This window comes from Bombina bombina, chromosome 9 (assembly GCF_027579735.1).
Source record: "Bombina bombina isolate aBomBom1 chromosome 9, aBomBom1.pri, whole genome shotgun sequence".
Classification (NCBI taxonomy): Eukaryota; Metazoa; Chordata; class Amphibia; order Anura; family Bombinatoridae; genus Bombina; species Bombina bombina.
The window spans coordinates 102,073,481-102,089,464 of NC_069507.1; the positions used below are offsets into that span (position 1 = coordinate 102,073,481).

Below are 15,984 nucleotides of genomic sequence, written 5' to 3' on the forward strand. Positions count from 1 at the left end.
ATATATATATATATATATATATATATATATATACATATATATATATATACATATATATATATATATATATATATATATATATATATATATATATATATATATATATATATATATATACACATACATACATACACACACACACACATATATATACACACACACACACACATATATACATATGCATTAATAAAAAGCATTCATAGGCGTTATACGAAATGCACAACACTTATTACAAGTCACTAAAGAAAAACTCATTTTAAGCACCCTTTTAAGACGTGTTCTAATAATATGCAAGAGGTCTTACGTTCTCTCTGAAGCCATCATATTTATGCACATGCCCCGCTTGTGTCAAGATTTTAATGCCGTATCCCAGTGCCACACGCCGCCATATTCCCTCAGCAAGATCAGTGGATGCAATGTTCTCCACTTTTCCTGTTTTGTTGTTTTTATACATGAGCCCAGCTCGAGAAAGGCGTAAACGTCCATCATTCTGTGAAAAAGGATACATATACAGTGAGAATAGAGTATCTTATTACTATTTGTATCTTATTTTTAATATGCTTTAGTTCTAATCACAGGTATTCACTCACAGATAATCATTACATTTGGATTTTATCTCATTCAAGTTAAAAGGGACAGTATACACCATGAGATGATTATTTAAAGTGTAGTTATGTGTAATGAAACAACTTTGCAATATACTTTCCGTAACTTATTTTGCCCCTTTTTATTTAATTTAGCCCGGAAAATTGAGCAATTTCTAACTCCCAGAACATAACTTAAAGGGACAGTCAACACCAAATTTTTTGTTGTTTAAAAAGAAAGATAATCCCTTTATTACCCATTTCCCAATTTTGCATAACCAACACAGTTATAATAATACACGTTTTACCTCTGTCATTACCTTGTATCTATGGCTCTGCAAACTGCCCCTTGTTTCAGTTCTTTTGACAGACATGCAGTTTAGCCAATCAGTGCTCAGTCCTAGGTCACTTTACGTGCATGAGCTCAATGTTATCTATATGAAACATGTGAACTAATGCCCTCTAGTGGTCAAAATGTATTCAGATTAGAGGCAGTCTTCAAGGTCTAAGAAATTAGCATATGAACCTCCTAGTTTTAGCTTTCAACTAAGAATACCAAGAGAACAAAGCAAAATTGGTGATAAAAGTAAATTGGGAAGTTGTTTAAAATTGCATGCCCTATTTAAAACATGAAAGTTTTTTTTGGACTTGACTGTCCCTTTAACTGTTGAGCTGTTTTGGAGTCTTTAGATTATTCTCACATACATACTGTTTCCAGCAAATTCAAATGATACCATTATTGTATGTATATATCATTAAAATTTCACTAAATGTAGTAAACAATTGTGTGTGTGTGTGTTTTTCTTCTTCTATCTAAACACTTTAGTTAAAAGAAGAAGGGTTTATTTTCATATAAATAGGGGCCTTAGGCTATGATTTTGTAACATTGATGTGCACATATAGGGGCTCCCATGAGGCTATGCTCAAATGGACATTTATTCAAGCTAGGTGATCACTATTACCACGGTGATCATCTGGCTTCAAAAACCTAATTATGGGCTTTTGTTTTAAAGAGGGGCTTCTAGACCAGTGTTTTTCAACCAGTGTGCCGTGGCACACTAGTGTGCCGTGAGAGATCCTCAGGTGTGCCACGGCAGACTGACAACAGTGTGACATATTTTTTAAACTTTGCTTGTTTTTTACTCCCAGTGCAGGGGTAGTTTGTAGGAGGCATGGCATAACAGCACAATACATACAGTATGTGTGTGTTTGTGTTTATGTGTATATATATATATGCTGTATTAGGCTACAATGTGTGATTTTTTTTTAAATTTGGGGATGGTGGTGTGCCACAGGATTTTTTAATGTAAAAAAGTGTGCCACGGCAAAAAAAAAGGTTAAAAATCACTGTTCTAGACTATGAAACAGGAGGTCTTAAAGGGACATGAAACCCAACATTTCTATTTCATGATTCAGATAGAGAATACAATTTTAAACAACTTTCTAATTTACTTCTATAATCTAATCTGTTTAATTCTCTTGGTATCATTTGTTGAAGGAGCAGTAATGCACTAATTGTTTCTAACTGAACACATGGGTGAGCCAATCACAATCAATATGTATAAGCAGCCACCAATCAACAGCTAGAACCTAGGTTCTCTGCTGCCCCTGAGCTTGCCTAGATAAAACTTTCAGCAAAGGATAACAAGAGAAGGAAGCAAATTAAATAATATAAGTAAATTGGAAAGTTGTTTAAAATTGTATTCTCTATCAGAATCATGAAATAATTTTTTGGGGTTTTGTGTCCCTTTAAGGGCGTCTCCAGGCCTTTTTGTTTTAAAATTGAAACTTACATGGTTTTGTGTTCCCCCCTTCACTAAACTTATAAACAAACAAGAAGGGGTTATCCTCATTATTCAGGGCCTTTTGGTACATTTATATAACTTTGCAGGTAGGGACTCCCATGAGCCTCTACTTAAATGAATGCACCTTTATGCACGCCAGGTGATCACTACTGCTTAAGTGATCGACAGGCGAATAAAAACTTATATATGGGCTTTATGTTAAAGATGGGCTTACGGGCTTCATAACATGGGGGTCTCTGGGTCTTTTTGATGGCATATTATAATATGTGCAGAGATTAAAATTTCCACTTGCCCAATAGCAATTGGCGAGTAGTGAAAGATAGTGTGTGAATGTTAAATCAACATCTATAAACAGCCAGATGGACAGTAAATGTATATATTTTTAATAATTGTAATAAAATTACTTAGTTTGTTACGGTTTACAATAACAAATATTAAAAATTACTACACAATAACAGGTATTTTACAATGGCTAAACATATGCAAAGAGGGGGTGGGGTCATGGTGTGGGCAGGTGATAGGTGGGATCAGTGGCGAGTAACATTTTAGCCTGTCTAGTAGCGATATGTGTACTAAAATGTGTTTTTTTATTTTTTAATAAAATTACCTTTCAGTTTCACATACCCAAGAGTTTCAAAGGGTGGGTCTTTGGTATTTATTGGGCTTATGAGAGCTGAGATTGAAAGGTTTGAATATCTACATCTCGATCCAGGTCCCTTAAGTTCCTAGATCAGGGGTGGGCAATTATCGGCCCTCCCTATGTTATGGACTACATATCCCATAATGCTATTTCAGCCATAATGCTGGCAATATAGGCCGACAGTTGCCCACCCCTGTCCTAGATGCTAACTGTACTTCCGGGTCTCTCATGCATGGTGATATCACCTGCGTCTGAATTCCCCAAGGTTAACTCTGCTACATATATGTCCCTAATTGGCTTTACCTGATAACAAGAGAAAAACAATGCATTCTATACAACATTGTAGCCAGAGCTAGCCTTGCTGGCTGCAGACTAAAGCCCAGTTTGGCTCCTCCAAATAAGGCAAACGGTGGGCAGAGCTTGGCTATTGATAAATAATTGCAGTAAAAAGGATGTTAATATGTTTTAAAACCGTTAAGACTTAGCTGATATGATATTCTATAGCAATAAAACAAATGTATTTTCATTATAAGGGGTTTACAGTCCCTTTAAAGGGATACTAGAAACATTTTTGCTAATAAATGTATATTGCAAATATGTTTCTATTCAAATATGTGATTCATCTATGTGCATTTCAATTTTGACTGGAATATCCCTTTAAGTAATATGCATCTCCATTCTTTAATCTAGAAAAATGTTAGAAAAATATAGGTTTCATGAAATGTTTCCAGACCAATATAAAGAATGTATCTGCATTTAAAGTTACAATAATAATCCACAATCTAAAATACTTAGATTTTTTTTTAATAATGAATATATATTTTAATTATTTTTAACTCTAAATTATTTAGCATTACTGTCAAATACAATATACTTTGTGACATAAAAACTAGAAACTGTAATTATGCAATGGATTTTGCATATATCATATGCATTATACTGCCTTGCACTGTCTGACATGGAACAATTAATAACAATGCACCTCTACTTACAACACATTTAAAGGGACAGTAAACACCAATTTTCATATTAATGCATGTAATAGACACTACTATAAAGAATATGTACAGCTACAAAACACACCCAGATGGGCTATATAATCTGCAAAACATTTATGCAAGGAAAAATCTAGTTTACAATGTCCATTTAACTACCCTACAAAAGCTGCTGCTGTGAATAATGCCCATATCGGCTATGGATTAATTGTGAGTATTCAGCTGTGCATTCTCTTTCAGATGGGAGAGAAAGAAGGTTTATGTTTAAAGGGCCATTAATTTAAAGTGTTTTTATTTTTTTTATTTTACAGAAATTATTCACTGCATTACAAAAGTTCTGCGTACATAATACATGTTTTGAGATGTTTTCAGTCAAGAGGCACTCTCCTTTAAACTGCTGGAGTTTTGTTTGCCTTATTACTATTGCATTGGTCAATTAGGCTCATATATAAATGAGCTCCAGAGTATATCAAGCAACCACTGTAGAGCATAGCATGCAGGATGGTGAGGGCCCTGAATGTGCGCTAGCGTCTCTGGGGGAAGTTGAAAATTACTTTGTCATATCTAGATTACAGCCGGCCATGTAGCATCTCTCCTGAGAGCCCACTTCTGGAACTTGGCAGGAATCAGCCTGAGAGAACCTTAACTGAAGCAGGCCTGGAGAAGATGCGGGTTAAGGCTGGAAATATTTGGATGAATTGACAATATGTACTGCAGCCTCAGACTGAAGTGTGAGAAGGGAGTTGTTTGTAAACTCCAAGTAGCAGCAGGAGCTACAAGCCCAAGATAAAGTATTCCGCAGATGTTTAGCTGGATAGCCAGCAGGTGATACGGCTGCAAATTGCTTGTTCATAAATAAAAAAAAATGAGAGCTTGGAATTTCCAGGGGTCCACTATTCCAGGACAACTGAGAAATTTGACTTTTTCCTATTTTTAACATTGAGTGGACTAGTAACTTTTCCCTAAATACAATGAGAGAAGCGCTTAACCTGGGAATGAACAATAGCATAATAGCTTGTTCTATCACTAGTTACCACCCAAGAAGCAGCCTCTTTTTGCTCAACATGTGTCTTTCACAGAGAATAACTTTCCTGTAGCATATCAATCTGATCCTGACTTAACAGTACAGTACAGCCCCAAATTTCAGGTAATCCCTCTCTGAACAAGAGAAACTGCTTAACCCCAGACGTACGTTTCGGTCTAGTGTGGGCCTTGTCAGTGAGTTGCAGACATATCCCTCTAGGCACACTGAGCACCGGGTCCACGTCTGGATTCCCGCATCGGGCTTAGAGAGACTTCCCTAAGAGTCATAATTTGCATAAATAAAATGAAAGAAGCGCTCAACCTGGGAACGAATAATAGCATAATAGCTTGTTTTATGGCTAGTTACCACCCAATGAGCAGCCTCTTTTTGCTTATTGGGAACTTCTCTCTATATTTATGCAAATTAGTAACTTTTCCCCTCTGGGCTAGTAGTTTTTAACTCTTTGACATATATATATATAAAAACAAAACCGTATGCTCTATCCGAATCATGGAAGAAAAAAATTTGGGTTTCGTGTCCCTTTAACCTCTTTGTGGGACAATACAAGACTGCAATCTGAACGAAGAAGCTAGGGGAAGCAGAGAATAAACCGGATCGCTCACAAAGGTAAGTCTATGCACTAACTATTTAAATTACTTGAAAGAAGATTTGAGATCCAATGGTACGATTAACACACAATTGAAATAAAATTTTGAAAAGTTCATGTTTACTTGATACTGTCCCTTTAAGTAACATTAATAAATAAAATAATAGAATATTGCAAAGTATTACACTGCCTTTACCCGGCAACTTCATAATGCCATTAACTGGCAAAAGTTTCTATGTAGAACACTAAGGCAGGGTCAGGACAGCATAGCAAGTCACTGCTGGGAGCCATCTGCTGATTGGTGGCTTCCCACATCTGACTTGTCATTGACTCGACTCCCCAGATATGTTCAGCTAGCTCCCAGTAGTGCATTGCTGCTCTGGAACTAATTTAACTATGTGTTTAACCCATTGGCTGGGGACAGTGCAATCATAAAATAGAGCATTTTCTTTCTGCACTTTGATGTGCCCAGGATTTAAATAAAAAAATAAGCTGTCACAGTTGGTCACCTTTTAGTAATACTTTGCCAGCTCATGTTCTAATCTAGAGCACAACTACAAGCCTAGTGTCATTGTGTGTTCAGAGCTAGCTAGTCAACTCAACGTAAGTGGTGCAAAGGATGCTCACAAACTGACATAATCTCTTCGTGTAACAAGTTAGAATAAATCAGTTATTCTGTTTATTATAGAGCAGCTGTTTTCTCATTGAAAGTGCTGCCATTCTCACCAGGACCTCGCTCACTTTATGACAATGCCTAAGTTAGTGATACACATAGTATTACTTATAAGAATAGTGACGTGGGTATTTGTTATATAACGGGTTGACCTACATATGACAGAACATTATATACACGTTAGCATAGGTCACTGATCCGTATACACAGACGTGTTATCCAACCAACGTGCTAAGCACATATACATTGAAATAAACGTCACATAAAGCGTGCCGTTCTTTCTCACCATGGACCCCTTCACTTCCTGGTAGATGTCGTTAAATTCTAAATTATCGGCCATGACGTCACGGATCCGGTAACCCTGTATCTTCCCGCCACACTTTACCGAGAAACTCGTGTCCCCACTTCCGTCAAGGTGCCGGAAGGTAGGTTACGTCACTTGCGTGAGCGTGCGCCCAGAACTTGCGTAATGCTAGCTTCTGTGTAAGACACATGTGATAATATTACGTTTCTTTGTTGAGCGCGCCTCCGGGTTTAGCAGTAGCACTATGAATATTATTTATTATATCACTGAGGGGAAATGGTGCTCTGTTTTATATCCCTTTGTCCTGTATATATATATATATATATATATATATATATATATATATATATATATATATATATATATATATATATATATATATATATATATATTATACAGGGCTCTGAGTACCCCCACCTCTGCCAACTCATATCATAAGAGGTCATATTTGTAATCTATACATATAATATAGCTATAGAACTAATCAATATATTGTAATAATTCAAATACCCATACACTACAAACCCATAGGGAAGTGCGGGGGTGCCCCAGTGGTCAGGGGTATATATTCATAAAAAAGAAGGAAAAAGGTAACCATCAAATAGACACACACTTATCAAACAGATAGATTTACCTACTCCTAGTGAGTAGAGCCGAAAAAAATAATTAAGAATTAACATTTATTCAATACGTTTAAAAAACATCCTACTGAATGTAAATTAAAATCCCTTAAAAATGTATAGAAACACAGTAGCACTGTCTGAGTCTCTGGAATAAAAACCATACATACAATGTTAAAGGGATACAAAACCCAATTTTATTATTTCACTATTCAGATAGAGCATGCAATTTTAAGCAACTTTCCAATTTATTCCTATTATCTCCTTTTCTTCATTCTCTTGCTATCTCTATTTGAAAAAGCATGAATGGAAGGTTAAGAGCCAGCCCATTTTTGGTTCAGACCTTGGTAGACCTTGCTGATTGGTTTGCTACATTTAGTAACCAATCAACAAGAGCTGTCTAGGTGCTGAAATAAAAATGGGCCGGCTCTTAAAGGGACACTAAATCAAAATTAAACTTTCATTATTAAGATAGAGCATGCCATTTTAAACAACTTTCCAATTTACTTCCATTAACTAAATGTGCACAGTCTTTTTATATTTAAACATTTTGAGTCACCAGCTCCTACTGAGCATGTACAAGAATAAGTGTGTATGAATTTGTGAATGGCTGATGGCTGTCACATGGTATGTGTATGCATTTGTGATTGACTGATGGCTGTCACATGGTACAGGGGGAGTGGAAAAAGACATAACTTTTAAAATTGTCAAAAAAAAAATCTACTCATTTGAAGTTCAGACTAAGTGCTATTGCATTGTCTTGTTATCTTACATTTGTTGATTATGTAATGCAAATCTAATGTGTTGACTGGTCCTTTAAGCTTACATTCTTGCTTGTTCAAATAAAAATAGCATGAGAATGAAGAAAAATTAATAATAGGAGTAAATTAGAAAGTTGCTTAAAATTGCATGCTCTATCTGAATCATGAAAGAAAAAATTTGGGTTTAGTATCCCTTTAATTTTTTTTTTTTTTTTTCAAAAGCTTTATTTTCGAGAAAAAAAGGAAACAATACATACAACAAGTTATAATCATTAATCGAGACTCGGTTGCAACATTCACATTGAAGTAAAGATGACAATTCAAACCACGGTCTATGTCCATTTACTTATTTAGGAAGTCCATCAGACAAGATACCTAACTAGCTTGGTAAAAGGCCAAGTTCCTTGAGGTCCATCTAAAAATCCGTCTGAGATTGCCTCTTTTAATAATTCATAGGTTGAACTCATCCATCAAGGTATAAATAGGTCCAAAGTCTCAGCAATACATCTCAAAATGCTTAACAGGATAACATAAAAATAAAACAAAAAGCAAAGAGCAAATATCCACTGTATTCTATTCACCAAGAAGGGGATTTATGCTCTTGGCGTGTGCTTAACTCATACTCCACACCAAGAGTGACCAATTCTGTATTTGGGTGTAAACAGAGGAAAAAAGACTAAGAGGAAAAAGAGAAAAGAAAGCTGGGAAATGAAAGAAGGTAAGAGGGAGGGAGGGAAGGAGGGTCAGGGTAGGTAGGGAAGGGGTGGGGGGGAAAGGGAGGAGAACCAGAAGGCCCCCCTCCCCGGAGGTTATTAGTAAATCGCACCAAAGCGCCAGATTCCCATTTCCGGGAATCTGTCTACATGTCTGGTCTCATGTTGGAGTCAGGCCTCCAGAGTTCCGACATATACTCATGTATCTCTATTTTATCCTCTCTCATATAGCGAAATCTCTCGAGCTGCAGAAGCCTGTCAACCTGATTCGTCCATTCATCTATTGATGGGACTTCTACCTTCCTCCATTTCCTGGGGATCAGGGACTTAGCACTGTTAAGCATAATATTGAAAAGCTGTTTTGTGGGTTTATCTTTAAATTTAGGAAGGCCGTATAGTAGTAGGGTGCCTGGAGATCTATTTAAGGAAACGCTGAGTTTGTCTTCCATGACACCCAAGACCAAACACCAAAAGGGCTCAACAAGCCTACATTCCCACCAAATGTGAAGGAGGGTACCCTGTTCTCCACACCCCCGCCAACATCTTCCGTCAGTTTGCTTATAAATTTGTTTAATTCTCTCCGGTGTGAGGTACCACCAAGATAAAAATTTATAGTTGGTCTCTAGCATTCTCGCTGAAACTGAGGCTTTCGTGTGACCCGCAAAAATCTTGAGCCATTCTTTGTCAGTTGGGTTGGGTATAATCTCCCAGTTCCATTTTCTTGTATAACTAGGTAGTGGTGTGTCTTTGTGGGAGAGGATCAGTCGATATGCAATAGAGATCATATGTTTAGGTGTGTTAGGTAGCAAGCACAAGGATTCTAGCATAGTCAATTGTCTGGTTATATTTCCTAGCCTTTTATGTGTTATTAGATAGTGCTGAAGCTGCGTATGGAAGTACCAGGGGAGAGCAAGTCCTGTTTGTTCTAGATCCTCCCTCTTCCTAATTTTTTTGTTAGTTAATAGACGTTGAAAACTCACTTGTGCTATCTGAGATTTATCTACTCTCAGTGATTGCGCGTTTGTAAAGGGAGTGTCCGGGTTGCCCACAAAGGGCGTAAGCGGTGATGGGTTTGAGGAGATATGGGGGTGCTCCACTAGTGTTATGTCCCATAGAGTAAAAAATTCCCTTAAAAGGGGATAATGTTCCAGTGTCTGGGGCCTGAACTTAGCGGTAATCCAACCTAGTGTTCCCATGTTTTGCGCCCCTAGAATTATTCTACCAATTTGGACCCATGTTTTATTTTTAGAGTTGTGGCACCACTCTACCTGGTGCTGAAGATTTATAGCCTTACGATAAGCCATCAGGTTAGGGACACCCAGTCCTCCGCCCTCCTTTGATATATATAGAGTTTGTTTTGCTATACGTGGCCTCACTCCCTTCCAGATAAATCTCTCAATCACACTCTGCAGCTTATGCAGAAAGTGGGTGGGCAATTGGATCGGGAGAGTCTGGAGGTAATATAATATGCAAGGAAGGACATTCATCTTGACGATGCCTATCCTCCCAAGCCAGGACACTGGTTTGTTTGTCCAGGAAGAAAGGTCACCTGTAATTGTAGAGAGCAAGCCCGTGTAGTCTGCCTCGAAAAGAGGTTCTGTAGTCGGAGTAAGACAAATTCCCAAGTATCTAAGGGTACGGGTTTGTATACGCAAGGGACACCCACAAGAAAGCTGGCTAAATTCTGCTTGTGGAAGACTAACATTAAGGATTTCTGATTTAGCTTTATTTAAATGAAAATTAGAGAACCTGCCATACTCCTCAAACACCCTTAGGGCCTCTGGGAGCAAAGTTAGTGGGTTTAGCAGTAGCACTATGAATATTATTTATTATATCACTGAGGGGAAATGGTGCTCTGTTTTATATCCCTTTGTCCTGTATATATATATATATATATATATATATATATATATATATATATATATATATATATATATTATACAGGGCTCTGAGTACCCCCACCTCTGCCAACTCATATCATAAGAGGTCATATTTGTAATCTATACATATAATATAGCTATAGAACTAATCAATATATTGTAATAATTCAAATACCCATACACTACAAACCCATAGGGAAGTGCGGGGGTGCCCCAGTGGTCAGGGGTATATATTCATAAAAAAGAAGGAAAAAAGTAACCATCAAATAGACACACACTTATCAAACAGATTTACCTACTCCTAGTGAGTAGAGCCGAAAAAAATAATTAAGAATTAACATTTATTCAATACGTTTAAAAAACATCCTACTGAATGTAAATTAAAATCCCTTAAAAATGTATAGAAACACAGTAGCACTGTCTGAGTCTCTGGAATAAAAACCATACATACAATGTTAAAGGGATACAAAACCCAATTTTATTATTTCACTATTCAGATAGAGCATGCAATTTTAAGCAACTTTCCAATTTATTCCTATTATCTCCTTTTCTTCATTCTCTTGCTATCTCTATTTGAAAAAGCATGAATGGAAGGTTAAGAGCCAGCCCATTGTTGGTTCAGAACCTTGGTAGAGCTTGCTGATTGGTTTGCTACATTTAGTAACCAATCAACAAGATCTGTCTAGGTGCTGAAATAAAAATGGGCCGGCTCTTAAAGGGACACTAAATCAAAATTAAACTTTCATTATTAAGATAGAGCATGCCATTTTAAACAACTTTCCAATTTACTTCCATTAACTAAATGTGCACAGTCTTTTTATATTTAAACATTTTGAGTCACCAGCTCCTACTGAGCATGTACAAGAATAAGTGTGTATGCATTTGTGAATGGCTGATGGCTGTCACATGGTATGTGTATGCATTTGTGATTGACTGATGGCTGTCACATGGTACAGGGGGAGTGGAAAAAGACATAACTTTTAAAATTGTCAAAAAAAAAATCTACTCATTTGAAGTTCAGACTAAGTGCTATTGCATTGTCTTGTTATCTTACATTTGTTGATTATGTAATGCAAATCTAATGTGTTGACTGGTCCTTTAAGCTTACATTCTTGCTTGTTCAAATAAAAATAGCATGAGAATGAAGAAAAATTAATAATAGGAGTAAATTAGAAAGTTGCTTAAAATTGCATGCTCTATCTGAATCATGAAAGAAAAAATTTGGGTTTAGTATCCCTTTAATTTTTTTTTTTCAAAAGCTTTATTTTCGAGAAAAAAAGGAAACAATACATACAACAAGTTATAATCATTAATCGAGACTCGGTTGCAACATTCACATTGAAGTAAAGATGACAATTCAAACCACGGTCTATGTCCATTTACTTATTTAGGAAGTCATTCAGACAAAATACCTAACTAGCTTGGTAAAAGGCCAAGTTCCTTGAGGTCCATCTAAAAATCCGTCTGAGATTGCCTCTTTTAATAATTCATAGGTTGAACTCATCCATCAAGGTATAAATAGGTCCAAAGTCTCAGCAATACATCTCAAAATGCTTAACAGGATAACATAAAAATAAAACAAAAAGCAAAGAGCAAATATCCACTGTATTCTATTCACCAAGAAGGGGATTTATGCTCTTGGCGTGTGCTTAACTCATACTCCACACCAAGAGTGACCAATTCTGTATTTGGGTGTAAACAGAGGAAAAAAGACTAAGAGGAAAAAGAGAAAAGAAAGCTGGGAAATGAAAGAAGGTAAGAGGGAGGGAGGGAAGGAGGGTCAGGGTAGGTAGGGAAGGGGTGGGGGGGGAAAGGGAGGAGAACCAGAAGGCCCCCCTCCCCGGAGGTTATTAGTAAATCGCACCAAAGCGCCAGATTCCCATTTCCGGGAATCTGTCTACATGTCTGGTCTCATTGTTGGAGTCAGGCCTCCAGAGTTCCGACATATACTCATGTATCTCTATTTTATCCTCTCTCATATAGCGAAATCTCTCGAGCTGCAGAAGCCTGTCAACCTGATTCGTCCATTCATCTATTGATGGGACTTCTACCTTCCTCCATTTCCTGGGGATCAGGGACTTAGCACTGTTAAGCATAATATTGAAAAGCTGTTTTGTGGGTTTATCTTTAAATTTAGGAAGGCCGTATAGTAGTAGGGTGCCTGGAGATCTATTTAAGGAAACGCTGAGTTTGTCTTCCATGACACCCAAGACCAAACACCAAAAGGGCTCAACAAGCCTACATTCCCACCAAATGTGAAGGAGGGTACCCTGTTCTCCACACCCCCGCCAACATCTTCCGTCAGTTTGCTTATAAATTTGTTTAATTCTCTCCGGTGTGAGGTACCACCAAGATAAAAATTTATAGTTGGTCTCTAGCATTCTCGCTGAAACTGAGGCCTTCGTGTGACCCGCAAAAATCTTGAGCCATTCTTTGTCAGTTGGGTTGGGTATAATCTCCCGGTTCCATTTTCTTGTATAACTAGGTAGTGGTGTGTCTTTGTGGGAGAGGATCAGTCGATATGCAATAGAGATCATATGTTTAGGTGTGTTAGGTAGCAAGCACAAGGATTCTAGCATAGTCAATTGTCTGGTTATATTTCCTAGCCTTTTATGTGTTATTAGATAGTGCTGAAGCTGCGTATGGAAGTACCAGGGGAGAGCAAGTCCTGTTTGTTCTAGATCCTCCCTCTTCCTAATTTTTTTGTTAGTTAATAGACGTTGAAAACTCACTTGTGCTATCTGAGATTTATCTACTCTCAGTGATTGCGCGTTTGTAAAGGGAGTGTCCGCGTTGCCCACAAAGGGCGTAAGCGGTGATGGGTTTGAGGAGATATGGGGGTGCTCCACTAGTGTTCTGTCCCATAGAGTAAAAAATTCCCTTAAAAGGGGATAATGTTCCAGTGTCTGGGGCCTGAACTTAGCGGTAATCCAACCTAGTGTTCCCATGTTTTGCGCCCCTAGAATTATTCTACCAATTTGGACCCATGTTTTATTTTTAGAGTTGTGGCACCACTCTACCTGGTGCTGAAGATTTATAGCCTTACGATAAGCCATCAGGTTAGGGACACCCAGTCCTCCGCCCTCCTTTGACATATATAGAGTTTGTTTTGCTATACGTGGCCTCACTCCCTTCCAGATAAATCTCTCAATCACACTCTGCAGCTTATGCAGAAAGTGGGTGGGCAATTGGATCGGGAGAGTCTGGAGGTAATATAATATGCAAGGAAGGACATTCATCTTGACGATGCCTATCCTCCCAAGCCAGGACACTGGTTTGTTTGTCCAGGAAGAAAGGTCACCTGTAATTGTAGAGAGCAAGCCCGTGTAGTCTGCCTCGAAAAGAGGTTCTGTAGTCGGAGTAAGACAAATTCCCAAGTATCTAAGGGTACGGGTTTGTATACGCAAGGGACACCCACAAGAAAGCTGGCTAAATTCTGCTTGTGGAAGACTAACATTAAGGATTTCTGATTTAGCTTTATTTAAATGAAAATTAGAGAACCTGCCATACTCCTCAAACACCCTTAGGGCCTCTGGGAGCAAAGTTAGTGGGTTTCTCAGGGAGAGCAGCACATTGTCCACGTACATCGAAAGTTTATGTTCTTGATCCCCTACTTTAAGACCCGTCCCTTTAATCTTAATGTTTACAATAAAGCAGATAGTGGGTTCAGCAATTATAGCAATATGCACACAGTATAAGAATCAGAGGCCCATTGTGAGACATCCATTGAGTCGGAAAAGGTCCCTAACCAATTACCAATATGTTTTCGTAGCCCCCACATAGGTGGGATAGGGTTTAGGCTTATTGCACTATATCTCAATAGATGACTACTCACAATTATTGTGAAAAAGGTCCGGGCTTGATCCAACTGCAAAAATCAAATTCAAATGCAAACTATCAAATTAATACGGTCTGTTAAAGTCATACAATGTTACCGCTGATTCAGAGCACTCACAGACAGGCGACTGCCTGACTCGCGTTTCGCCTCAGCTTTATCAAAGGCATCTTTCAAAATGTTTATACTATTTATACTGCAACAAGATTATGCATGGAAAGAAAAAAAGTGAAAGATTATCAATCTACAAATGAGGCAAAAGTGTTTGCATACTCAGATATAGAGGCATCCAAAATTACTACATTGGTAGTAAAAAGTCTAATAACTTTTTGATAGCTTTTTCAACAAGTCTCAGGTAAGACCAAAAACAAAAATTGTCATAAAAAAAAAAATCATGTCCTTTGGACTGCATGCATTAATGCTTGCTGAATATCATTGGGATATATAAATCCCTAGAAGTTCATGGATTAGCTTGTGACCCACACTGTTAACAAATAATCAGGATTCATGTAAGTTTCAGTATATTCTTAACAAATGCTCCTTTGGTCTGATGGTCCTGACAGTTGAGGATCTGCAAAAGGAGATTGAGAAAAAGCATGCAAAACTCAAAAAATCAGAGGAGGAGCTAAAGAGAATGTTGTGTGCTGAGGATGTTGGATAAAACTATTGCTAGGGTGCTAAAGTCCATTGATGATGCTTGTATAAAAAGTGAAACTATTCTAGCGGAACAAATTTTACTGTGATGAACAGGATTACCTTGCAGGTGATTTATAACAATGTGAGTCATGACCCAATCTTAAGTTACAGATGGAGAACTTCTGGTGGCAGGAGATCTAATAGTAACCAGAGCTCTTCAAAATGTGACATTGGGGGACTACAATGGTGACAGCGGCGTGGTAGCAATCTATGTTGCTGCATCAGGAGAGAGTGGCACACAAGAAGAAGTAGAGTGTGTGGCGCATGATGAGAAGAGGAAACAAATGGTAGTTCTAAATATCTCCAATACACCCCTGATGCTAGAACAGGTACAACTTTTGAAAAAGGTCTTTCCTTTTGTCCACATAAGGGCTATGACTATTTAAAGCTGTAACATGATCTCTATAAGTTCTTTAGGACACTAAAACTTAAAATATTCTTTGCCACTAAGGCGTTAAAGAAAGATTCTATCCAAATATTTCATAGAGAGATGCTGAAGGTTAAAGACCTGGGTTTACGAAATAAAATAATGTGTTTACCACCATCATCAGTTACTATCCAGTTGTGGATAAATTAAAGTACATGTCATTTAAAACATCTTTCCAATTTACTTTTATCACCAATTTTGCTTTGTTCTAATGGTATTCTTAGTTGAAAGCTAAACCTAGGAAGGCTCATATGATAATTTCTAAGTCCTTAAAGGCCGCCTCTTATCACATGCTTTTTTATTTGCTTTTCACAACAGGGGAGAGCTAGTTCATGTGAGCTATATAGATAACATTGTGATCACGCCCGTGGCTTGTGGCAGACACTGCACTAATTGGCTAAAATGAAAGTCAATAGATAA

The 15,984-nt window shown here is 37.6% G+C and overlaps 1 protein-coding gene across 1 annotated transcript in view; it reads right to left on the reverse strand.

Moving 5' to 3' along the window:
- Positions 1-6,724, reverse strand: part of SSRP1 (structure specific recognition protein 1) — a 39,675-nt gene extending 32,951 nt beyond the window's left edge. Inside the window, exons 1-2 of the mRNA XM_053692277.1 lie at positions 6,615-6,724; positions 305-490 (exon numbers count right to left, since the gene is read on the reverse strand). Of these exons, the coding sequence (XP_053548252.1) occupies positions 305-490; positions 6,615-6,668 (240 nt within the window). The 5' untranslated portion in view covers positions 6,669-6,724. The remainder of the gene's footprint in view (positions 1-304; positions 491-6,614) is intronic.
- Positions 6,725-15,984: the final 9,260 nt, after the last annotated feature.